The sequence below is a fragment of the Podarcis filfolensis genome (genome assembly GCF_964270895.1).
Source record: "Podarcis filfolensis genome assembly, chromosome: 5".
NCBI classification, from domain to species: domain Eukaryota; kingdom Metazoa; phylum Chordata; class Lepidosauria; order Squamata; family Lacertidae; genus Podarcis; species Podarcis filfolensis.
In genome coordinates, this window is record NC_139608.1 from 43,374,084 (window position 1) to 43,399,811 (window position 25,728).

General features: G+C 45.7%; 1 protein-coding gene across 6 annotated transcripts in view; it reads right to left on the minus strand.

Annotated features, from left to right (window-relative positions):
• Positions 1 to 5,249: 5,249 nt before the first annotated feature.
• SEMA4G (semaphorin 4G) overlaps positions 5,250 to 25,728 on the minus strand; it is a 108,098-nt gene continuing 87,619 nt past the window's right edge. For all 6 annotated transcript variants that reach the window (XM_083615315.1, XM_083615312.1, XM_083615311.1 and 3 more), the window contains 10 exons: positions 22,897 to 22,990; positions 22,144 to 22,257; positions 21,602 to 21,768; positions 17,482 to 17,651; positions 13,222 to 13,366; positions 12,235 to 12,457; positions 11,191 to 11,306; positions 8,753 to 8,907; positions 7,098 to 7,159; positions 5,250 to 6,394 (listed from right to left, as the gene is read on the minus strand). In XM_083615315.1, the coding sequence (XP_083471441.1) occupies positions 5,541 to 6,394; positions 7,098 to 7,159; positions 8,753 to 8,907; positions 11,191 to 11,306; positions 12,235 to 12,457; positions 13,222 to 13,366; positions 17,482 to 17,651; positions 21,602 to 21,768; positions 22,144 to 22,257; positions 22,897 to 22,990 (2,100 nt within the window). In that variant the 3' untranslated portion in view covers positions 5,250 to 5,540. The remainder of the gene's footprint in view (positions 6,395 to 7,097; positions 7,160 to 8,752; positions 8,908 to 11,190; positions 11,307 to 12,234; positions 12,458 to 13,221; positions 13,367 to 17,481; positions 17,652 to 21,601; positions 21,769 to 22,143; positions 22,258 to 22,896; positions 22,991 to 25,728) is intronic.

The following is a 25,728-nucleotide window of genomic DNA, read 5'->3' on the forward strand; positions in this document are numbered from 1 at the left end:
TTGCATTTGTTCAACCTTCCCTCCTGCCTCTACATACTCATGAAAATGCAGGTAGAGGATGGTGCTGAGTTGCTCAGCAAGTCTGAGTACCTTGCCCTTGGCTGCTCCAGATGGAAGGAGGCAAGATGATAGAGGTGTTGATTCCCTACTCTGCTAGCTTTCCTTGGTGCAACATAGTGAGGTTTGGATCCTTATGCCTTCAGAGGTAGCACCTACACAACTTTAAAAGGAGAGTCATGTACTGTTCTGCTGGAAAGAGTCAGTGTTTCCTGTGCATACAGTATAGAAAGGATTAATTTGTGCTGAAATAGTGTTACTTTTGACATTCAGCCTGTGGGAACACTACCAAACTTCATTGGCCAGCACAGAAAGAAGCAATGAGTTATCCACCCTTCCTTTGAATTAGCAAATGTATAAAAATCTCCCTGTTCACTGGAATTTCATAAGAGTCTGGGCTAGAGGTCTTTTTTGTTGTTGTTCAGATGTAGTGCCAGATATCGTCTTATTTGGAGATGCTAGAAATCAAACATCATTTAGCACTGAGCTGCAGTTTGGCTAGGATATTGGAGTTGAAATTCTCATACCTGGTTTCCAAACCATTCCGAAAACACACAGAGAGAGAATTCAGGGAAGTAGAAATCAGCTGGAACTTTTCTCTAAACAAGTCTACATACCATTGTCTACATTCAGTGGCTGTTTTCCATTGCCTTTATACAAGTTGCCCCATCTCTCCTCCCTTCTATTAAATATAAATTAAAGAGAACTCTTCCTCCTTGTAAAACCCCTGCCATCTCTTAATGGAAAGCACTGGGGAATCTGAATCAATTAATTAGCAATGTTGGCAGCAAAAGAAAAAAAGCATCCGGCAGCTTGGCAGAAGCAAGTTCTCATCTGGTTCCTTTCAGAGATTTTGTCATAGATTATCAACATGCACCAGAGTCTTGGCAGAAGAAACTACATACATGAAATGGGATTTTTACCTTGGTATAAGGGTAAGAATATGAAGCTGCCTTAAACTGAGTTAGGTCCTTGCTCTGTCTAGCCAAGTTCTGCCTATTGTGATTGCCAGGGGCTTTTGAGAATCCCAGGCAGAGGTATTTTCCGGCCCTTCTACCCCCGATCCAACTGGAGGTGATGAGGATTGAATTTGAGTTTCCCTACACACAAAGCATTTGATTTGTCGTAGAGCTATGACCTGGCTTCCATAAAGGCCATACCACTAAAAAGAAGAGTTTGCCATCACTTCAGCTCAGTATATTAAACTAGCGTGTAATATGGCCCTACGTACGGCCAGGGCATAATTTTGGGCATGTGCTGCCTTTGTTTACATTCCCTTTGCAGTTTGCTTGCAAAGTATGGGCCTTTTGCAACAGTTCAAGGTGTCTTGGCATTTTCAGCTTCACCAGGTTGTGCAGCGATGGGAAGGATATAACGCTTCTTTGATTAGCGAGAGGAAGAAGCAACCAGCATCTAACTTTTGCTTCCCAGGGACATTGTGGACTTTTGTAACATGCCAGCAAGTGATACTTCTATTTCAGGAACGCCAGTTCAACAGATCTTAAGACTTTGAGTAAAAATTCCTTTTATGGCATTCTGATCAGTTTGAATTTTACATTTCTGTTAAACTGTGTATCAATCAGGAGGTTTGAGCTGTGCTCTTAAATGTTTTAAACAAGAACTTAAAATGTCTTTTTAGAAGTACTTACGTTTCATTAACAGGAGTGGAGATTGGAGCAGGAAAGTGCTTTCAGTTTGGCATGAGCTGCAGTTAATGAGAAAGCTAGGACAAGAAGCAGACAGAGCAGCATGTAGGCAGACCAGGAATGTTGTTTTGTAAGAACAAATTCTTTTTGCACTTAATGGGTTGGTTCTAGACATTCCCTTCCATGAATGTCTTCTATTAATGGAAGAAATTTGGATCCAGTGGAGCATCCCCTAGTGCAGTTTCCCATGCTGTTCTGGGGGGATCCCTCAGCCCTCTAGAACAGATTATGAGGGAGGGCACAGGGAGAAGGCAGTTAGTAAAAACTGCCTCCCCACCTGCTTTCTCCAGTGCAAGCAGAATTCCACTGAGCGCAAGATTGAACCCAACCTATATTCTTCATATGCCATGTTTTCAGTCTTCATAAGATGTATGGCAGTGGCAGGACTCTGAAGTAGCAGCAAAAAGAAATTGCTTGAAAGGGATGAAAATAACTCCTGGATTTCCGTTTCTGTTACATTACACTAGTAGATACAGCTTGCATATTTTTTATGTTGTGAACCACCCTGTGACCTTTGGGTGAAGGGCAGTGTACACACACACACACACACACACACACACACACACACACGTTCCGTATGCAGGTTTACTTATCAGGTAGTCCTACACTCTTCAATGGGACTTATTTCCAGGATTACATTAGTATTCAAGATTCTGAACAGCAACCTCCTAATCTGTCTGGTGTATTGTCCCAGTGATCAATAAATTCCTGGCTTGCTTCCTTCTCCTGTTTGAGCCTTGTTTTAATGCCGTTTGCTACTGTCAACAGGCTGGTGCTTGCACAATGGAATTTTCTGTTCCTCAGCAGCCCTTGTCCCCTGCCCCATGCTCAGAATCTGCCCCCAGAGGGTTGGAAGACCACCTTGGATTTTGAGGGCGTGCAGAGATAGGAAGGGGACATCCCACTGCATGAGCAGAACTCCATACAAGAAGCATTGTATACAACCCTTACTATATCAAGGGGATTGTCCCTATGCTTGTCTTCTGTCTTGCATGTGGTTTGGTTTCTTTTGATTGGAGAGAAGACCATTATTAGGAGAGATTCTTTGTATTGGATGTTTTGACTATAACTATTAAAAATCTCATGCTCGGATTAAGTAATGAAGGTATAGAAGAAGTGTGTACCAAACTGTAGCTTTGTATTGTGTGAGAAACATTAATGTAATTAGCAGTCACAAAGACTAGAAACTTGCTTTTATTAAAACTAAAGCAGTTTCTGAAGATGCTGAAACTTTCACTCATAAATTTCTGTACTTGTATAATCTGAGTGCATTGAAAATGCTCTTGAAGCCTTCCTAATAATCACCAGATGGCTTTTTCAGTACCCCCCAGTTTGCAAATGACATCAGGTTATTTAGAGTGGTGAAAACCCAAGTAGATTGCAAAGAACCCTGCAAGGGATCTCTCTAAAAAGGGTGTGATTTGACATCAAAACAGTAAAAAGAGGGTCAATGTACAAGTGTAAAAACAGCTTTTCCCAGCCTGGTGCCGCCAGATGCTGGGTCTCCCAGTCCCAACTGAAAATAAAAGTATCTTAATGCCCTTAACACAAAACAGTAGTGTGCACGTATTTAGAATATTGTGTATAATTTGCATGTCTCACCAAAAAGGATACTACAGAGCTGGGAAAGGGCAACTCTGAGGATTGAAGGTGGAGAGTTTTCCCCAATCCCATCAGATATGTAAATGAAAACCTTATCATAGATTCCTGCATTGCAAGGGGTTGGACTAGATGACCCTCAAGGTCCCTTCCAACTATAATTCTATGATAGAACCCAAGGCAGAGAAGAGCAGCAACTGTGTTAAGCGTCCATTGGGTTGAAAGCAAGGCTGTGTAAGATGTCATAAATGACATTGCAGCCTGTGGCACTCTAGGTCTGAAATGCATGATATATTTATATTGAGGTCTCCAGTATCAATGCTATGTGAATGACACATAAATTAGATTTCCTAAAGGCTCATAGAAGATCATGAGAAACGATGACAGTGACAAGAACTTCCTTAAGTGCACCACAAATATATCCTTACAAGACTAAACTCTGTGGTATGTAGACTAGTGGTTTTTTTACCCTGTATTGCAGATGGATTGGGCTAAGAGATTCTACTCGTGCTTCCCTGTCATTTCTCACCCACGGGTCACTCAGACACCAGTTCTTGCCCATGGCAGTGCACAGCCAGACATTGCTGGTTCTTTTGATTAGTCCTTAGGGTACCATTATGAGCTCTATGAAAGAGATTTCTCTAGTCACCCATTAGGAATGGTGCTGCCTTACACAACTGTGAATACAGTGGTACCTCGGTTTTTGAACGTAATCCATTCCAGACAGTTCGACCTCTGAAATGTTTGAAAACCAAGGTGTGGTTTCCAACAGCTAGGCCTCCAGATCTTGCACTCAGCGGACGCCACGTGGCATGTTCGACTTCTGAGGAGTGTTCAAAAACCGAAGCATTTACTTCCAGGTTTATGGTGTTCGTAAACTGAAATGTTCGTCAACGGAGACATTTGAAAACTGAGGTACCACTGTATTAGGGGATGTCACTCTTACCCCTTACTCCAGTTTGACAAAGCAATAATAATTTCAGATGGGAGAAACCATAATCTAGATTTAGCAAGAGACTCGTGCTAGTTCAGACCAGGAGCAAAACAACTATTCTTGTACATTGGAGAAGGCAAGACTAAACTTTCTAAAGATTATTAAGGTTGTACTGAAACCTGTCCTCTCACCCACTACTCTTGCAGGAGGCCTGTTGCCAGACAGGTGAAATGACAGTGAGACAAACACTTTGCCCTGAGGGCAACAGGAGAGAGTATGGACAAATTGCAATTCAACTTCAGCAGAGGGCACTGTTTTCCTGCAGGTTCACATAAGCAAACAGCAAAGTTTGGTTGAAACAGCTCAGTTATTTTGCACCAGCAAGGTGTCATTCAAAAGCTCATGGGCTGTAAGCCATAGTTTAATTTGTTTTTAAAGAAGCTATTGGGCATTAGTTGTGATATACTAAGGTTTCTCCATTCAGCTGCCTAGCCCCTCTAATACCATAGCAGAGAGACCACTTGCTATGGGCCAACACTAACAAGTTGTGGACTGTGATTGTGCCCCAAAAACCCCCAAAGGAACTGAAAGCATCTCCTAATGTCATCTAAGGAAAACCCAAACTCTGAAGGATTAACCAATAGCCATCATTTATATCTGATGCTCAGAAAAAAATACCCTTAATTCTATTTATATAGATGTATTTGAAACGTGATTTGAATTTGACGTAATTCGGGTGTAACAAAGAAGTTTTGTTACCTACCTCTTGAAATGGCAGCTGCACTTCCTGTCCCCTCATTATGACTGCTGATGCCCTTCTGGCCGTTGCAGCTATTGGTAGGAAACCACCCTCTAACCACCCCACTGTCCAGCCCGACAGCATCATTCCCCACACAAGCCAAGAGCACATTCCGATATACCCCACCCAGACAAACCCAACAGATCGCTGTGGCTCCTGTTTATCGATCATTGTTTTTATATATAAATATAATTCCATTTAAATAAGATCTTTTTTTACAGCAATTGGAAAACAAACCATCAACGCCAACGGAAAAAACAACAACCAAAAAGAGAGAGAGAGAAGGAAATGAGCATGGAGCCTGTGGCTGCTCCGGAGGGCCGGCCAGAGGTAGTTGCTGAGTCGTAACACTGTTTCTCTGCTGGGCTGGGGAGGAGGAATCACAGAGGGCAGTTAGGGGGTTTAGTTCACAGCAAAGTGGGCTCCCTGTGCCCTCCACCCTGCCCTACACGGAGCTCTCGTCCAGCTTTTCTACCAGCTGTGTGTGTTTCCGCTTCTCCAGGATCTTGCTCAGCTCCTCTGTGAAGGAGTTGTAGAGCGGAGAGGTGCACGGCTCCTCATTCTGCCGCAGGAGCATGTAGCTGTTCCCGTTCATCTTGCGCAGCATGCTGGGCAAAGTGGTGATGCCGTTGGTGAACTCGGCAGGGAGCGGAGGAGGGGGTGGCGGTGGGATGGGGAGCGTTTCCTTGGAGGGCGACGGCACGGTGGGGGCTTCCCCGGGGATGATTTGCAGGCAGCCATCCAGGTAGGTGCCCGGGTCCTCCTCCTCGTCCTCCTCCCCTCCTTTGCCCAGGCAATTGGAAGAGACCGTCTGCAGCTCCACGCTGGGTGCCTGGGGGACCCCCAGGCTGTACTTGCCCCTCCGCTTCTGCAGGCAGGAGACATAGAGCAGCACGACGCTAAGCACCAGGCACAGCCCCCCCAGCAGCGTGATGACGGCAATGTAGATGAACCTCACATCCCCATAAGTGGCACTGGCAGCGTGCCAGTACGGGTGCGACACAGTGGATGCCTGCTGTGGCACTCGCTGCTCAGGGAGCACGTTCAGGGTGTAAGCAGCCACCAGGGCCTGCAGGCCGTTCTCCTCCGCGTAGCAGCGGTATTCCCCACTGTGCTCCGGCTGGGTGTCCGTCACCAGCAGCCCGTCCACCCCGAGGCGGAAGCGGCCCTGTCCGTCCTCCGCCAGCACTTTGGTGCCGTTCACCAGCCAGGTCGCCCGGGCCAGGTTGGACATCTGCTCGCAAGGCAGGAGTACGTCATCACCATACAGCACTGTCCGGTTCTTCTGCATGGGTGTGGCTGCAGGAGACACAAACACATGTAGTAAGCAACAAATTGCAGCCCTACCTGAGCCGCAACAATTCAGGTGTCAGACTGGAGTGCCAGTTAATACTCTGGAAGAGGCACTCTGGGCTCTCCAGCTGAGGGGGATGGGACACCCAAAGGGTTTGGGGAGGGTTGTTTTATTTTTAAAAGCGAAAGCGCTCCTTAAAAGTACAGATAATAAAGGGAATCTGAGGCCAGGCTCTAAAAAGCTTAGATCCCTTAGTTGGGATAGGCACAGCCCCTATAGTGAGTGGTTAGTATTCAGAACTGTCCCATAAAACATCCCTCATTCATGGCTCTCTCTTCCCCCATTCCCTTACTCCACCCTACTGCGAAAACAATGAGTGAAAGAATAATTTTGATAAAAGCCCACAATGCAAAGAAATGTATGTTGTCCTACTTAATTTGCACTAGTTTGTGTCCATAATCTTCTGGTTTTTCTGTTGTTGTTTTACATAACCCTGTGCTGGAAATACTCTATTAATTAAGGAAAACAAACTTTGAATCTGGGTGGGAAGAAGGGAAGCTTGCTCCTCTTGCAAGCAAAGGTTGGAAACAGATGAACAATTCCCCTTAGGAAGGAATCATTATCCATTCTCTCAACCCAGAGCACCAGACCAAGGTAGCAGAGGCAAGGCTCCGTTGGCTTCCAGAAGGGGCAGTATCAGAATCTTACCCTGGGCAGAGTCGTTCGAGCAGCCCACATTGCCATGCACAATGTCCTGGATCAGCAGACTCCTAAGCCAATATAAGCAAAACCTTGATCAGCTGGGAAAAGGCAGCAGCGCAAAAATACTCAATCTCACCGGCATGCAGCACATACCTGATGAAATTTGTGGGTATTAATACACTTGTGGGCAGAATCTCACATGCTCCAGCAGGCACGCCTCCCCAGCATAAGCACCCCAATATGCACAGCTGCACAATATCTAATACACAAACTGCAGGCTTTGCTGAAACCTCCCGAGTCACCTGCATATGTCACCTCACACAAGGGCACGTGCACAGCCAGCAGACAATTCCAGCGACAAAATATAGAGGTCTTCAGCGTGATCCCTTTAATTAGAGTATGGAGCTATGGCTGCTCAGCTGTAGTCCAGGACTTAAAGGGAAGGTATTACTAAGGAAGACCCAATCTGAGTCCAAGCTTGCAGGGGGTTTTTGGGGGGCGGGGGACAATGTAAAGCATGTTTATTTAAATAGGCTTTCAGTGAGTTCCTATGGGATTTAGCAAGCTATAGGATTTAACTGCCTGCCCTATCTATACATTTATGCTGTGATTCTTGTAATGGATTTATATTTTAGCGTGCACACACTCAAAACTTTCATGGTTGTAAGGCATGTAAATTTTCTGGAATATATTCTTATTACTGTCCGCTGACTACAGCTTCTTAGATATCCTGCAAAATCAGAATCCACTAAACCTAACCCGTTTTATATGAGACAGAGAGACGCCCTGATATGTTTAAAGCCAAATAACAGGGGTGTCCTGTCAAATGCCCACTTTCAATAGGGAGGGATAGAATGAAGGAATGTTGTTAAGTCTCAAACAAGCACAAACTAATACTCCATTGATCCAATAAACCTCAATGTAGGATAGGTCTCAATGCAGAAGCACATTAGTGGTGCCTTAACAGAGCCCCAGCTTCACCAAGTGTTGGCGAACATTGGTCTTGGATGCAAGCTGTATGCATGCATTACTCATATGTAGGACATGCCTGAGTACAGACCAGAGTGGGGAGCACATGTTTAACCCACCTCAAGTCTTCTTTTCTTTAATAGCAGCATTGAGCATGGTCAATGTATGAGCTCCTCCTTGCCTGCAGGGCATCTGCCTGACTGGGACATCCAGGCAACTTGGTGGCCCAGTCATGTAGAGTTCCAGCAGGAGCTCACACATTGGCTGCCTTAGTCGGACAAACACACCCAATGGGAAGTTGTTTAAAAACAACAACCAAATATCCAGCATTTGGGGAATGAACAGGGTAGGTTTAAAAGTATCGCCCTGCTCCAGTTTGTGCACAAGTATACTCCACATGCAAGTACAGTGGTACCTTGGGTTACAGATGCTTCAGGTTACAGACTCCGCTAACCCAGAAATAGTACCTCGGGTTAAGAACTTTGCTTCAGGATGAGAACAGAAATCGTGCTCTGGCGGCGCAGCAGCAGCAGCAGGAGGCCCCATTAGCTAAAGTGGTACCTCAGGTTAAGAACAGTTTCAGGTTAAGAACAGACCTCCGGTACGAATTAAGTTCTTAACCCAAGGTACCACTGTAACACGTACACAGTGTTTTATACACTTCCAGGTCTTTGTAGTCAGTTTTCAATTACCTGTCCAGCATCTCGGCTACTTCTCTGCAGGTGTCACCATCCCAGCCACAGTATGGGTCTCGGGCCAGGATACAATCAAAGCAGGAGACATAGCGCTTGCAGGAGGAAAATGGTAACTGCAGGATTCCACTCTGAGCCCCCACATACAGACTCCTCTGCAAAGAGAGAAAAGACAGGACATGCACTCAGGGAAAGGCAGGGAACTGAAACATCCAATTAACTGTTGAAAGGCAATGTAAGGTGCAATGCTTCAAGGCCCAGGTTAATTACTGTATTTTTCCATGTAGAAGACTAGGTTTTTTAACCAAAAAATGAGGTTTAAAATTGGAGATCGTCTAATACATGGGTAGTGCTGAGGGGTGTTTTCTTAATTTGGAGTTCCCAAAAACAGGGAGCGTCTTCTACATGGGGGCATCTTATACACGGAAAAACACAGTATTATTTTTCTTACATTCATATCTTGCCTTTCTTCTGCCATTGTTCCCAGGTAGCCACTCTTCCAGGTGCTGACTGGACCTACTTCACTTCAGCAAGGTGGTGGCTTTCAGACCATACCTTGGAATAACTTAAAAGGCAGAACTGGAAGCCAGGATTTTTATAGAAGCTGGGCTCAGCTATAGCTGGTACATTCAATATCATGTGTTGGTAACAGGTAGCTTCAGCACCAGTGTTTGACCAGCAGAGGGAAGCAGGGAACCAGAGTAAGTCACTGGGGTCACCCTGCAGCCATTTATCCTTCCCAGCTCAAGGCTATCCTACTGCTGTACGTGTTCATCACCTGGTGCGTAGATTTGCTGCCTCTCCAAAGCCACCCTAACATCAAAAAAAGTGAGGGCAGAGTTGCATTCCCCACTGACCACTCGGAGGGAGATGCTTGAAATGAAAGAGAAAGAACAAAGGCCAGGAAAAGTCCCTCCTTGAGTCCCATCTACATTATTTCCTTTTAACAGCAGCATGACATACAGGCGTTTGCCTGGCTAAGCTTTCCCCACCCTTTTTATCTCCAAGCCAGGAAAAACACAACCAACTAAATATTTGCATGTCTGGCTGATGGTTAATGCAAGGAACTGGGGCAGAGCCAGTAAAAAACAAAAAAGTGGCAGTCCTAGAAAAAGAGCCCAAAGAGAAAGCAGGAAGGGTGTTAGCCCATGTGGTACCCTCCATATGTAGCTGCACTGCAACTCCTATTACCCCCAGCACACGGTCAGTGGTCAAGGGTGATGGGAATTGTAGTCTTAACAAGATCCAGAGGAGCCTGCAGAACTACACATGACAGCACATATTATAGAACTAAAATATCATCCCACCTGCAGTACATCACACAAGTTCCCCTGACAGCTGTACCAGGGAGGCATATGAGAAAGGAACTAGGGACTGAGCTGCAAACAGGGCTGTTGCTGTTTTGCCTGATGGGAACTGAAGAATTCAACAGATGCAGCATTTGCTAGGATGGAGGTTCTTATCTAGTGATTTCCCCCCCTCCTGCCTGTCATCATAGAGGCACAAAGCATATTGGCTGGAAGACCTGCTCCCTGCCTTGCAAGCTTTTTCCCACCTGGCCTGTGAGGGTGGGGTCTGGATCAGCTGAGGCTGCTGAACAGACTCTTGGGCTGGGGTGTTTTGTTGCTGGGGGGGTTGTTGCTGTTGATTTTTGTGTATCTTTATTTTAGACCTTGTGATTTATGTGGAAATTGTTCAGCTTGGTTGTGTATTTTTTGATGTTTTGTTTATTTATGACTTCTTTCGTTATGCTGAATTTATGTCATAAGCCGCCTTGAGCATGGTTTGGATGGTGAAAAGGCGGCATGCAAATTATGCATACAGAATTGAATCTGTTAAGTCACAAAAAATGGCAGTCCTTCCTGGGAGCTGGAAAGGGAAGCTTTTAAACTTGAGCAGCTTTGCAAGGAATGTGGAGGAACAAGCTCCAGACTGCTGATCAAAGGGCTCCAACGAGGCAGGACAGTGCATGACAGGGCCTTTGGACACGGGGTGGGAACCACCTTAGCTACAGGCAAAGCCAAATAAACACCCTCGAGGCACAGTTTTATTGAGGGCTGCCTATTGGCAGAGACAGCACAGAGTCAGAATACATAAGAAAATCACCACCCACGTTCCACAAGCTTATGATTTTTTTTTTCCTTCCAAGGTGAAAGGTGCAAAGGGGAACCACACCTTAACAGAGCGTTTGCTAATATGGATAGTTCTTTCCTGTTACAGTGGTGTGAAGAAAAGGTGACTATCTTACAACTTTGGTAGAGAGAAGTGTGCAGGACATAGGTTAGCAATGAAGTCCAGACTATCCTGAATTGGTTCTCCAGCTGACATAGGCCTGTTCCCAACATTTGTTTACTGCACCCTTGTTGGTGCTTTGCTTTTTTACAGTGCATGTGTGCCTTCACCAAAAGCATTTGGGTGGGGTCCGAAGCCACATGTACCTGCTTTTTAGAGATGACAAGGTTCTCCACAGGCTGGGGGGCTCTGAAGACCTGGATCTCCTCGATGATGTGGACCATGGAACCAATGACCACAGCCTTGTGAATCCAGCCATTACCTGTTAAAGGGGAGTAAACATTAAAAGGGCAATTTCCCACACAGTCTCATTCTTGACATCAGTCATGCAGGCAAAATTCAAGGTGCTAGCCCTGTGTAGGGTCTGGTTGGCAAGTGAGAGGATCTGTCAACTTCCAGATTTACAAGAAGCCTAAGTGTGCCTGAACACTGTAGAGCCAGTCTAAGCTGCAGGACAACAGTTTTGTCACTTCTTTTCCTGTTCTTTTCCTCTCCCCAGAATAATGGGATTTGTAGTTCTGAGAGGAGTTCAACCGAATTCTAAACAGGCACAAAGTTGTAACTGCCCAAGTTCCATAGTGGAACTTCACTGGCAATCATGAAGCCACCACTCCCTTTCGCAGAGCAATTTTCCAGAACTGATTTGATGCTGGGGTTTTGTCATCAAAAAAGCATCACTTGGAGTAGAACTTAAGAGGAATATAACCTTTTATGTTCGAGAGAGACAAAAACCCACAAAGCCTGCCTAAGTGACGGAAAAGGGGCAAAGAAGAACAGATAATCAACCTTTGATTCTCTGTGTCCTTTGAAGAGCAAAAGCCAGAAAAAGCAAGGCTGACCTGGGGGGGGGGGAGGAAAGCATCCATACCTGTTTACAGGTATGCCTGTTTGCAGCTTAGTAGTGTTAAGCACAGCATAGTAGCTGTCAATTAGAACAGAGTGGCACTGGAACAGCTTGGGGAAAGGGAGGCTCTGCAGCATACAGAAACCCCAACTGTGTCTCCTTAAAAAAACACAGGTTTGGAAAGCTTAGAAAGCATAATAGGGTTGCACTCTTTGTCTCCTCTACATTCCGATACAAGGTTGAGAGAGGTGAGAACAACGAGTAACCTCCCTAAATGTGTGTTCTGTCCTAACAGATGAGGACACACAGACACTTAGATATGCACGGGGAATGCAAACACACCTACCTGTTCCCAAGAAGAGCATGTCGTACACTCGCCCATCCAGGGCTCGGACTCTGTCTACAGCTACTTGGGTATAAACCGCATTTTTCTTCACCAACAGGGGGACTCCATCCGCAGGCTTCACCTCTTCATACATCAGTGGATGGAGCTTGATAAAATCCAGCACACCATTGGGCAGGTCCTGGGAGGTGTTGTAGCCATTCTTGCGAGCCCGACTGGTGATGCACTGCAGAGGAGAAATGGGTGTTATTTGCACACCTAGCTTCAAGATGCTTCTGGTCTTCAGCTCCCATTATCCTTGACCTTTGGCCATGCTAGCTGAGACTGATGGAAGCTGGGGTCCAACAAGAGCTGGAGGACCACAGGTTCTCCACCCCTGCTCTAACAGCTAAAGCATATAAACAAATACCCCTTCTGATACACCAGTTGACAGGCTTGTTGTATTTCAATCTGCAGGTAAGAGACTGAACACAACCCTACATGCAACTCAAACCTAGAATGCCTGTGAAAAGCCTAATTGGAGCATCTTCTACTTTTCTGCTGGTATGGATTTTTTTGGGGTAGGGGAGCGCTCAGCCTTCACCCTCAGTATGAAATGGTGCATATTAGTCTGTTTTAGTTATGAGCACTCTTGTGTTCCTTGGGTGGAAGAGAGTGCCTCCCGCCTCCTTTATCTGAGGCAAGAGGCAAAGTAAGATGTTATTTATTTATGCTATTCTGTGCATGAGTCACCTAATAAAAAACTGTTCTCTAGGTGACATGCACCCAGACAAATAGATAAAATTAAAATGAACAGCAAAACTATAAATCAAAAAAACCAACACAGCAGTAGATAAAATCCAGCCATAAAGTCTGACACTGATTAAAACCTCCAGCACCAACCCAACAAAACTCAGGTTCAAAAACTAAAAGCCAGCCATTATTCTGAACTGACTTAAATAGAATATTATCAATGATGTTTAAGAGCTATTAAGTTGGTAAGTAACTTACTGATCCTGGCCGGGGCACTGGCACCTCCCCGGTGTACTGGGACCACTTGCGGGAGGAGTCCTGGTATTCCATGTAAGTCCCTTCGAAGGCTGCCCGCACTTCAGAGATGTTGTACCGGCAGATGGCAGACACCTCCATGCTCCTCCTGAAAGACATGGTGACATGGTCATAGCACAGGACCAGAGCCTTCCACTTCTTGCTAATTCCTCTGGGTCCACAGAAACCAGGCATGGGAAACCTGTGGTGCTCCAGATATTGCTGTACTCTTTAACTCCCATCAGCCCCAAGCAGCATGGTCAGTGGGCAGAGATGATGGGAGAGCCACATGCTCCCCACCCTCAACATAAAACGATCCTTGTAGCACTATAGGGCCGCAAGGAATCTGAAGATCATCTGGTTTGACCAACAGGGAACAGGTTTCATGAACTAAACCCAGATGGCTCAACAAAGTCTATGACACTGCATGCTGGAGGAGAATGCGATAAATCCTGGGTATTGTCACCAGCACACTTGACTTACAGGAAAATTATTCTCCCATTCCAGATAAACGGATTAGATAGAGCCTAAGATTGGATAAAACCTGGCCCATGAATGAAGCATCCCTGCCCTTCTCTGCAGAAAACATTTCTTGTTTCAGGGACAGGCAGTAGCCTTAAAAAAAAAAAAAAAGGCCACAAGATCAGCTGCAAAATCTATCTTGGCTGTGGAGAGTTAAGTCATGACTACAGGCTTCTTAAGTCTAGCAGTTAGCAGCAGTTGTTTCTACCAGTAAGGCAGCATTCTAGCAACCTTTTTCTCAAGCAGTTGGCTGCCCAGGCACTGCCACTTTATAGGGACTATACCTAGAACTTTCTAATGCAGGGGTAGACAACCAAAGGCCCGTGGGCTGGATGCAGCCCAATCGCCTTCTCAATCCGGCCCACGGACGGTCCGGGAATCAGTGTGTTTTTATATGAGTAGAATGTGTGCTTTTATTTAAAATGCATCTCTGGGTTATTTGTGGGGCATAGGAATTCATTCATATATTTTTTTCAAAATATAGTCTGGCCCACCACATGGTCTGAGGGACAGTGGACCTGCCCACTGCTGAAAAAGGTTGCTGACCCCCACTCTGTTTTGGCAGAATGTCAGTGGAGCCAGACTAGCAGCCTTTGGTAAGGGAGAACAAAAGAAGCAATTCAGGAGTGAGTAGCTGCTAGGTGACTGGAGTGGAGATAGAGAAACACGCATATGTAAAAGTTTTAAAATGTTTTACACATTTATTTTAAAAGTAATTGAACAAGTTATTTTAAAAAGCATGAGCAGCTGATGGTACAAACAGTTCTTATATACCTCACTATAGATCTGGAGTGTCCAGATCCACAAGAGGATGGGGCTCCTGTAAGTTTAATGGTTGTATGGAAGAGGGAGTTTCAGCAGCTACACCTCCTGAATTTCCCTCTTCTACTCAACAGTTAAAAGCGCAGTTGTTCTGTCCTCCTGTGCATCTGGCCAGCTGATATGCAAGGCACTGTCATCCGCTACCCAAGACTCCACTTGCCTCTGAGAACCTTTGCTTGAGGCAGCCAAAAGCTCTGGTGCCATAAACTGTGCAAAGGTCTGAGTGACAGGGCAACACCTTTAATCCCTTTCACTCTCTGCTGCCAGGCGGAGCTTGGAAGAGTAATCAGTCCCTGCACCAAGATGAAATGGCTCACTTGAGTTCCCTATGCAGAAGGCTTGTGCAGCTGCTGGAGCGCCAGCAGAATTTCCCCCAGCTATGCTTATGCCTCCCACCCCCACCCCCACCCCCACCCCTTTGTTGGGAGGCTGTATCTGAGCTGCTATTTAAAATTTTCTGCAATGCCCCCCAATGCAGTACTGCTCTGAATCATTATGGGCCCAGCTGCTCAGCACTGCATTGCAGTGGTGCTGCCTGGTACTTGCTACCCCATTGCCACTGCCGAGTAGGTCTGCTGGGGCCTGCCAGCTGGCACTCTGGCCTTTAAAACCTGGAGCCAGTCCTGGTATTCTGTATCTGAACAAGACTATCTCTCAGGGTCCCTGCCCTCTCTTTGCAGCTGTATCCCCAGCATTGTTTTATTCTCTCTATAAACTGCTTTGAGTATTTTTTTTCTTTCAATAATCTAGTGATGTATACATTTTATGAAATAAATAAATAAATAAATAAATAAATAAATAAATAAATAAATAAATAAAATCACACCTGTCCTTGCTCCCACTTACTGGCTATCATTGCGTCTGTCTTCCTGCTATCCCTCCATGAACTTCCAGCCAGTATTTGGAAAACGTTACCTTGCACCTGTGTGGCCTTTCTGCACAAGAGATACTGGACTTGGCGGGGGGGGGGGGAGTCTGGATTCACCATTAGACAGGGGGAAGTCCGCCTGCCCCAGGCAGCAGATTTTGGAGGTACCGTTAAACAACAGCAAATTGCTGTCACAGTAGCAACATTTATATCTTCATTCTCAAACACCAAAATATTTTGGGCCATCTCCAACTGGACTCCTTTATCCCTGTAGTGTTAATTCATGCTGATGCTTGCAAATGCTTGCTTCTCCTGCTGGACTTTGTGCTGTATGGTGAGTTCTTAGTTTTGCACTCCTCCCTGGATTTGGCAGTGGTCTCCTTTACACACCCTGCTCTCTGAAATTCTTCTCAGTGCAAAGCCAGATCAAGAGAATAGATTCCGAGTAAGTGGTAGCTTTTGCTTCTGTGACAAATGAGTCAAATGACTTTCTGTCACGAGCAGGATATTCCTGTGTAATCCTGGAGGTTTCCTCATTTCCTGTCATTCTGTGGGGAAGACTGTCAGCCCTGCAAAGCCCCCTGGTTTTCCTTCACCATCACATAATAACAACAACCAGCTGCCACTTCTGCCCCAGTTCTGTCTCTTTAACCATTCCCCTGACATCCCCAAAAAGGCCACGTGCAAAATACCCTGTACGTTCTCAATAGCCTTTGAGATGTAACGGCCAGTGCTCATTAATAAATGCCTCTGATGTTCAGCTCCCCTCTCATGAGGATGGTAGCTCAGTGGGTGCCATCTTGCTGCCAGTGTGAACCTTCCACTTGATAAATGTTACAAGCACAAAGCTACTAATTAGCCGAGGACAACTTGTTAAAATTCATACTACCATTAAAAACTAACAGGAAATGCAAAAGGCTGGCTATGACTTCAGACTGGGCTCAGTCCACAAACAGTGAAGTCGCACAGCACCTATTGCTGTGGTTAAAATCCATATGGCGAACAGTTTGGCCCTTGCTCCCAATTAAGCCAAAGTGAGCCCTTCCAGAATGCTAAGCTGACTCCCCTTCCCATCCCACACCACCTCCTGCATACGCAGCTATTATTAATCTATTCTACGGATGCTCACCAATAGGACTTTTGTCTCACAAAGTGCTCAGAGTGTCCCATCTGTTCCTTGCCCTCAGCAAGAAACACTCAGGCAAACTGAATCAGTCACAAGTGCCAAAATACTTACAAGGGCAAGGAGGATTTTGCTGGCAACCAAACTGAAAGCCTCCATCCACCATCACACCACTGACTGGAGCTCAGGTGGGATGAAAGCATCAGTGGACCCCGTCCAGCTTAAAAGCACAGGCAGGCCAGCCTTGGAAACAGAGGAGCGAGCCTCCTGCCTCACTCAGAAGCAGAGGGCAAAAGTATCTGAGAATATAACAAGTGGTACTGGCAGAGCCAGCGCAGTCTTAGCAGCTGAAAGCCTCTTTACTCTGAGGACCAACTGACAATGGCCTTCTTTCCATTCAATGCAAGTTGACTTTCCTTTGGTGTCTTTTATGAGGCTTTGAACAGTGTGGCGTATGTTTGCATTGTGCCGCAACAGGCACTGAAAATCTTTCAGAGGTGGGGTGAATCCATACCTGTTGCCTTGGAATACAGAGACTGAACCAATTTGCCCAAGTGAATGCAGATGCTCCCTGGAATGCTGAAATGCACAAGGCCAGGTTCCCTTGCTTGAACAGCCTATCTGCTCTGTTTGTGTCCTGCACCATACTGCAAGTCAAGTTCTGCAATGCAGCAGGCAGGAGATTGAGAACCACATTCAGTACTCAAGGGTACCATGACACGTCCTGCGCTGTGTTCTGTACCATTACCTAATAATCCCTAGCATTTAGTTTGTCTTTTTTGCTGGTGGCAGCACATGGAACTTGTGTAATTCAATGGACTCCATGTATCTTTTCGGAACGGCTACAGTTACTTGAGTACCCAGCACGCAGTTAGCATGCTTGGCTTACCACTGTGCTGATAAAGTGAATGTTGCATAGAAGACGGTGCTCCTCCAGTCGCCACCATCCAGACTGAAAACATCCTTCAGTACCTCATAGTAAGGAACATAGCAGGCCAACCTTGCTTTCATGAAGGATGTCCATTTCCTCTGGAGAATCTTCTTGCCACCAATATCATTCTGGAATGCAGAAAAAGAAAGAGAGGCAGAGGCTAAAGCCAAGTCCCAATTCAGTTTATATCTGTTAGGCAAAGCCAAGCACAAGGCCAACTCTGATTCCAATACAATGGAAAGGTCCCATTTGAACAGTTTCACCGTGCATGAAAAGCCCAAGGACAGTGGGGGAGGAAAGCACAAATGAGCAATCAATAGTTTTGTGGTTCCTTGAAGACCAACTATTTTATTATGGCACAAGTTTTCATGGACTATGTTCGGCTTCATATATTTTATGAAGTGGACTATAGGTCCACAAAAGCTTGTGTCATAATAAATGTGTTTGTCTTTGATGTGCCTCAAGGCACTTTGTTGGTTTTGCTGCAAGAGGTCTACCCCTGTGGAAACTGTGACCATAAACAAGGGGAATTCTATATGTGAACAGAACGTTCTGCACTAATGTTGGTTTGCTCCAAGCTGGGACCAAGGTCTTCTAGGATGGCTCCAACTCATCTTCAGTTGGAGCTTTACTGAAACAGATCAGCAGCTTCTAAACATTTACATCAAAATCATTTAAATGCACAACACTTGGGAAACTACATGGGTCTGCTTATGGCATCTGAAAACAACCGCCTATTAACAAACCAGGATTAACAACTTAGTTCACTCTAGGAAAGGCTCAATACTTTTTCAAAATTACTGTAAAACGAGCCCCCTGAACATCTCTCAGTGCTATAATAGGGTAACTAATCTGGGCTGATCTTTCTGAAAGCAAGTGTTTCTGCCTCCCTGTGAGTCAAACACAGCAAGACCAGTGTTTGGAGGAGGATTGTGAGAGGCTTGATCACCCCTCCCCCCTGTAGTGACAAAACCCAGCGATCCGAGCACAATGCCAAGGGGAGCTTGTGTATTCCGGATAAGACCGTTCTCGTTCCAAGATGCAACTGAAGCCTCAGGCCCTGGAGAAAACAAGCAACACCTGATGCCAAAGACACAGGGCTCTGGGTGTAATGGCGCACATCCCTTTCACAAATGGTTGGCGCTAATCTCCCTTGTTGCTTTGTTTCTGTTCGTAAGAACCTGGTTTCCAATTTGATTGTACATAGCTTTAACATCCTGCTGCTGACTCTTGTTTCTGCCTCCCTCCCAGCGCTTTCTCCCTGGGAACATACTTATGTGCAGTAATCAAATAGCCTCTTAACCTTGTGATCAGGCACACATCTCAAGCTCCTTAAATCTCTCGTGGCCAAGCTCACTCTCCCATTCCTCTCTCTCTCTCCCTGCCTGCCTGCTCCAATTTGCTGCTGCTGCCGCTGCTGCCCTGGTTACAAGGACTGAGGTATAACCAGCCAAGGTGACTGATGCATAAATTCAGAGCCACAAGCAGAGTCCTGGATGCTCCCGGGGCCCAGAACCATCTGTCAGAACAGCTGAAAGATGGATCCCATGCAGCCTTGTTGACTCTGCCCTGCCCTCACTTAGATGCACTTGGAATACTCTGGCTTTCAAGCCACCGAGGCTTGCATTCATAAGAGGTTGGGGGTGGGCAGCATAGCCTCCGTGGGAATGTGGGTTTCACTGCAACGCCCTGGGCAGAGCTGGCAGCACCCAGAGGAGACCCAGTGGAAGGACTTCTGCTTTGACAAGCCTCTCTCTCAAAAACCTTGTGAGCACCAACTCCAGTGCTAACTGCCGCAGTCACTAGAGTGATAGGGCTCATTCTGGGGCCAAGGGCACCTTGCCATGAGCACAGACAGAAGCCTGTATCACCTCTATCTGAGCTATTTGTGCTCTGGCATCACATGCAGAAGAGATTCAGTGCTCGTCCTTGCAGTATACTGCAGTTGGTTTGGTTAGCCCTTTTCTTTTATCACATTTGCATCCCTCCCCCCCTCCCAGCCTGCCACCACCCTCAAGGAAAGGGCAAAACTAGGTTTTCTTTCACCCGGGTTTAAGACCCAGCTTGGCACTCCCCATGTGCATTTGTGTACACACACACACACACACACACACACACACACACACAAGCAAGCAAACAAACAAACAAACACACAGGCTGAGATCCTCAATGCTGCCCCTCTGGAGGCTTCACCCGGGACAAAAAATCTAGCTAGCCTTCCCCCCACTGGAGCTACAGCTCTTCTCAAGGAGTGCCCAAGGGAACATTTGACATTTTCTTTGCAATAGCCCTGTGAGATAGGCCAGGTTCAGAGTTAGGGACTCTAGAGTTTTCTGGCTGAGCAGACCTAGGTTTTCTATCCCAAGCATATGTGTTTCCCCCTAAGTCCCACTGAACTTGGTGAGGCTTATTTCTGGGTAAACATGTTGGGGTTGCTGTATTTTGAAGGGGGGGGGAGACACATTTGCCGACTTCCACTTTTAACTATGGATCACTATGACCACTCTACCCATGAAAAAGAGGACGTGTCCTGGAAAAAGAGAACATATGGCAACCCTAGTTAGGATCATACTGCAAATCTCCCTGGTCCAAACTCAGCCCTCTGTACAACACTGTCTCTTCCTTTCATTTTGGATGCTTTGTGGCACCTAAGCACCAGTAGTTAGTTTTGCTACAGCAGTGAACAACACAAAGGGGCTGTAAAGGGGTTTTAGCCATGGACACTACCCATCTCAAGAGACGCAACAGGGTAATCAGGATAGAACAGTAATAGGCTAACAGGGATAATCATGGTTATATTTGCCACAGATAAAACTTGTGAATAAGGCTTTGCAATCTAGAACTTGAGCAATAAAGGGCTTGGCAGCGTGCAAAGGGAATCTACAGGTGGCTGAAGCAAAGCACCAGGTCCATGCAGGGCTAAAGCTGAGGCTCAAGCCTCCACAGCTGTATACTGGGCTGCATGGCTGACCAAACTGCACTTCAGCCTGCACCTCTCAAGTTGCTCTGTGCACTGCATCAGGATCTTGCTTAAGAAGTGGCCCTGCTCCCTTCAGTCAAATATTCAACTCTAGTTTTAAATGAAGATACACACCAGGCCTGAGCATCACCTGCCAGCACATGCAGCATTCAGGTGAAAAAGCAAGCTGCATCTGCTGAATTTCTCTCTTGCGCACAACTATTAAATGTGCAGGAGCCATCTGGTCACCCTACCAGGAAAAAGGGCCTTTGGGTCTTCATTCATTCATTCATAACTTGGATGAGTTACTACCTCTCCCTATAGCCTTTCTTGGGGTGACTGATTCATATATATGAGCCTCTTTATACATAATGTCAGAGATGAGTGTGTGTGTGTAATTCAGACTCTTAAATATTTAACATTTGAGGTAGTCTGTCCCATGCAAGGTTGGCTCTATGCTCGAGATCTTCAGGTGCCATTATCCAATGTTTGGGCACTTGGGCAGCCAAGCACCTGGGATTTTTCTAGTGTTGCTTGATGATACTTATCTGCATAGCCTAGCTCTTTTTCTTTGAATGTAGAAAGTCAGCCATGTGTCCCCAAAGGTCCAGTGTATAAACACCACTTCAAGAGTAATGTTTTTGTTTGACCTTTCTGAACTGTTATTTTTTAAAAAGACTGGAAATGACTTGTTCAAAAATTGTTTAGATTTCTATATTGCCAGGCCATGGGGGAGAAAAAGAAAAAAAGACGGTGGGGGGGACGGGACCAACATATACTTTTGCAAGGGATAAAGCTGTCAAAATAGAACAGGGAGAAACAGCTGGGGAAAAAACCCTTGCCTAGGACTACATCCTTGATTCAAAGCTTACCCCCACAATTCCTTTTAACCCACGATATCAGGATGTCCTGCAAGAGATCTTCCATGACACATCTCATTTGATCCCAAGCTCTCTTTTAAATTAATGACTCCTTAACTATAGGGCTTAGAGGGGCATTTTTAAATGAGGAGAAAGAGTCTCCCCACTACCACCAAGCACTCCTAGATAAAATTCTGAATTAATCCTCCTGGTGCCCTTCAGCACACTCAAGCTTTTTCCAACACACCAATCTCTTTACCTTGCACACTCGAGCCACCCTGGCTACTCTGGGCACTTGTGCCTTGTCAAATACAGAAGTGCTCTCCTCTCCTGCTCTCTCGGTGAAGAAGTAGTAGATCTTGTCATCATCGCCCACAGGGTTGCGCACACTCTCCCTGACCAGCACAGAGGCCACAAACTCAGCATCTGAAAACACCAAGGAGAGAGGGAAAGGGTTGGCACAATATTTAGAGGAGAGCTACCAAAGGAGGCACTAGATGGTGTCACTAGATGGTGAGCTACCAAAGGAGGCACACAGCAACTCTAAATGATCTCAAGCCTGGGTGTCATGGCTATGGGATAGGCAACAGAGAGGAGAACCAGGAACAAACTGGGTTCAGATCTATCCAGGAGTCAGTTAGGCTCCTTTCTGCAGTGGAATAGGACACGCTCTGGCTTCAGAGTTGGGAAGAGTACTACCACCACTACCTAGGGCCTTACAAACACAAGACTCTCTCCACCTCCAGTGTGGGAAGAGACAAGAGATCCCAGAGGTACTGCTCTGGGATTACTGGGGCTTACCATTCAACCAATGCAAGGGGGATTCTTCAGTCTTCAGAATCCGCTGGTGCCTGTTGCGTCGGATGTCTGGCAGGCTGCGGAATTCGTAGCGCGTCGCTGTATATAAACTGCCATCTGCGAGACAATGCAGGAAAAGTAGTAAGGAAAGGCCAGTTTTCTGAATGGTTTTGCTCACGGATGTGTCTGATCAATATCCCTCTAACAAAGCTTGGCCCGAAAGGCTTCTTTCCTTGTTAAGCTAACCCTTCTGCACCTGCTCTAAGCAGGAAGAGCACACCCTTAATAACAACCACACCCGCTCCCGAGATTTATTGACTTTGGCCATTGTGTGTGCCGGTGCATAATAACTCCCTTACAGAGCTAGGTACCAAGAGAGCATTCGAGGAATAACCAGAGCATCACCTACCCATGACTTCCCTGTCATGTTGTCATGCAGCAGCACCTGGTTGGTTTATGACTCCGGCCACATTTAGAGTAGAAGAGAAGCAGCCGCACCATGTGGCTAGAGAGGCCGAGGTGCTGCACAGGCAGGGAGATTACAGCTGCTCTGACATCAAAAAGACCAAGGAAACTTAAGTGCTGGAAGGGATGGGGGAGATTGAGATGCAGTGGGCCCTCAGGTGATGGATGACGAGCGAGCATGGCCTTCCACTGGGGCACCACACCCCCACTCAAAGGAGGCACTGCCTGCTCTTCCCACTCCAGCTGGATTCCAAGCCGAACTGTTATATGGAGGAGAAAGCACGTACATACCCACAATGAGACCTGTGTAGCCCCGGGCAGGGTCGTAAGGGCATTTTTCCTTCCCTTCCTCAAAGTGAGAGGGCAGTGTGAACTTGTTGGTATCCTGCAGAACACAAAGAGAAGAAACAGATCAACCTCTGGGCAGGGGATCACACGGTTTGCTTGCATCCATTAAAGTAATCAATTCCTCTGATGATCCTGAAGACCAAAGGCCTCCGCTTGGAAACAAACAAGTAGGACAGTTCTTTCAGAGGGAAGAGAAGAGACAGGTCTTCAGGGCCCGTTAGATCCTGATCTCCAAAGGTAACAATGGAATGCTTTTTGTGGCAAAGACTCTCATTCCTTCACAACCCTCATTGCCCAAGAGTCTCCCACTGAGCTAAAGTTCCAGTAGCGCTGATTGCTAGGTCTAGGCCACCTCCACACTGTACATTTAAAAGCACAGTTGTTTTTTCTCAGCACTTAGTTGACGATTCCGCAGTAATCTTCAGCAGCTTGTCATATAGGTTGGTGGTATTATGCCCAATGTTCAGATGAGAGGTCAAGGTTCAGAGAACAACGGATTAGCTCAGATGAGCCAACAAATTCAAGGATGAGCTGAGATGTGAATCAGGGACTGCCAGCTCGTTACTCATGCTCTGGGCATTACAACTTGTTGCCATTTTTATATCATTATCTTCACAACAATCTCTTGAGATCACCCACTGGGCTGCCACAGGCATGGAAGTTCAAGGCTTAGCACAGATCTAAAACCGACATCTGCCACTTCCAAAACTTAACGCTGTGCTCTGCATCACACTGATTTAGAAACCTGCATGAGTACCATCACAATGTACGCAACAGAATCTGGATGTTTGGTGAAATATTTATTTATATGCCACCTTTCCACAGTGAGCTGTGTCTAAAGTGGCTTACCACAAATACACACTTATCTTAATTCAAAGCACTGAGGTGGTGATAAACTGTGTCCAGTTACTTCAGTTTCTATTTTGGGCAATCAAACCATCCAATTCTCCACTAAGAATATAAACAGTCCTTTGTTTTATGTGTGCTTCTTTCATGTTTGATTCCTCCCCACACCCCATCCCATTTAAGCTGGTGTCAGTGAAGGAAGTGTGTTTACACTGAAACGCAAACACTGATGAGAATGCATCATAGCTTTATTCCAACTTCATGGAAATGTTTTCACTGATCTCTGCCTTTCCTTTCCTAAAATAACTTACTTCAGTAACTCCCTCTGATTATAAAAGGAATCCAAATACCAAGCGCCAAAGAAGAAGCCTGATCCTATGTACGCTTGTTCAGATTTAAAGTCTTGATATCTATGTGACTAATGGAGCAAGTTAAGTGTGCATGTCAGACAACTCCAATTACTGAACCACCAACTGGCTCCCAGGTGCAATTCAAGGCGCTGGTTTTCACCATAAAGCCCTAAATAGATGGGACCAAGATAACTCAAGCACTGCTGCCTCCCACCTGAAGCTGCTCAATTTCACCAGTCTTTGGAGGAGATCCTGTTCAATTTTCCATTTGTAGGGTAGCCCTCTGTTGTACAAAACAAGCCAGGGATCAGGTCCAAATCTTCTTATTTTATTTTTTATTGATTCAGGAGCTTCAGTCAGTTGGATCTGAACTTTTAGCTAAAAGAAGCAGGACCATTTATTGGATAGGATTCGGATTAAACTATAATTCTTGGCTCTGGGTGTGGTGTGCAGTTCAAAGTGCAAACTAACCTGGGAGAGCAGTTTGTACAAACATGGATCCCAATATATAGACGCTGAACTCTGAGCCTCAGCTTAGCACTGACCCAAGATAAGGCAGGTGAGCACAGAGAACTTCTTGCCTTTCACCATTCCATGAAGACCTCCAGGTTTTGGCAGACTGTGCTTGTGTGTGTTTTAGCATCAGTCTGAATCTAATGTTGTTACTGGGTTTTCTTTCTTTTTGGTCTTCCCACTGGCTTTACATTTTGCTGCTGTTTTGGTTTTCTCTTACGTTGTTTTCTTGTTAGAGTTAATCTTTATTTTATTTTTGCTTCTCTGTTGGTCACCATTTGATATTTTTTGAAAAGCAAGGTAGATAGCAAAAGAGGATTGTGGTTGATTGTAGCATTCCAACAGCAGAGAGTAGCAGAACCTGCTGCTGGCTAACAAATGGCACCTTTTCCTGCTGTTCATAGAATCCATAGATCAGTCAAAAATGCTGGGCTCTCTTCCAAACAACTTATTTCCAGCAGGAGACTAATGCATTGGAGGGTGCTCAGATGAGAGCACCAGGCACTTGTGGAGGGTTTGTTTGTAAAGAAAAGAGCAGGAATGCAGGGAATTCTTTAACAGTTTTGAGAACAGGTATTATAAAGAAAATCCGTGCTTGGGGAGGGGGGGCACGGAACAGAGGAAATTATTAAACCATCAGTGATGTATGGTACTGGTGGCTTTTTTAAAAAGTGAACAACTCTACTGGTAAAGCAAAGAACAAGAAAGAAGAGGTGGATGAAGGGGCTGCTAAACAGCAAAGTCTGTGAGTATCCTTCAGGAGCCTCTTATGGCCCAATCAGTATCAGAACAGGTAGGCTTTGGGTGTGATTCAGAGATAATGAATATAAAAAGGAGGCAGCTTGTGTGGAAAATGTCTTGGCCAGAGCAGATTTTCAACCCTAACTGATGGATTTAAGCCTTTAGTTAGGCAGAGATGAGGCTAATGCTATCAATGTGTTCTCTTTCAAGCCGCCTGGCTTGCTTTGGAAAGGAGACCTCTGGGACAAGCTTCACAAAGCCCAGCTACTTTGAAGAAAGTATTCAAAGGTCACACATGTATCACAGTTTAAGCTGAGGCTGGGGT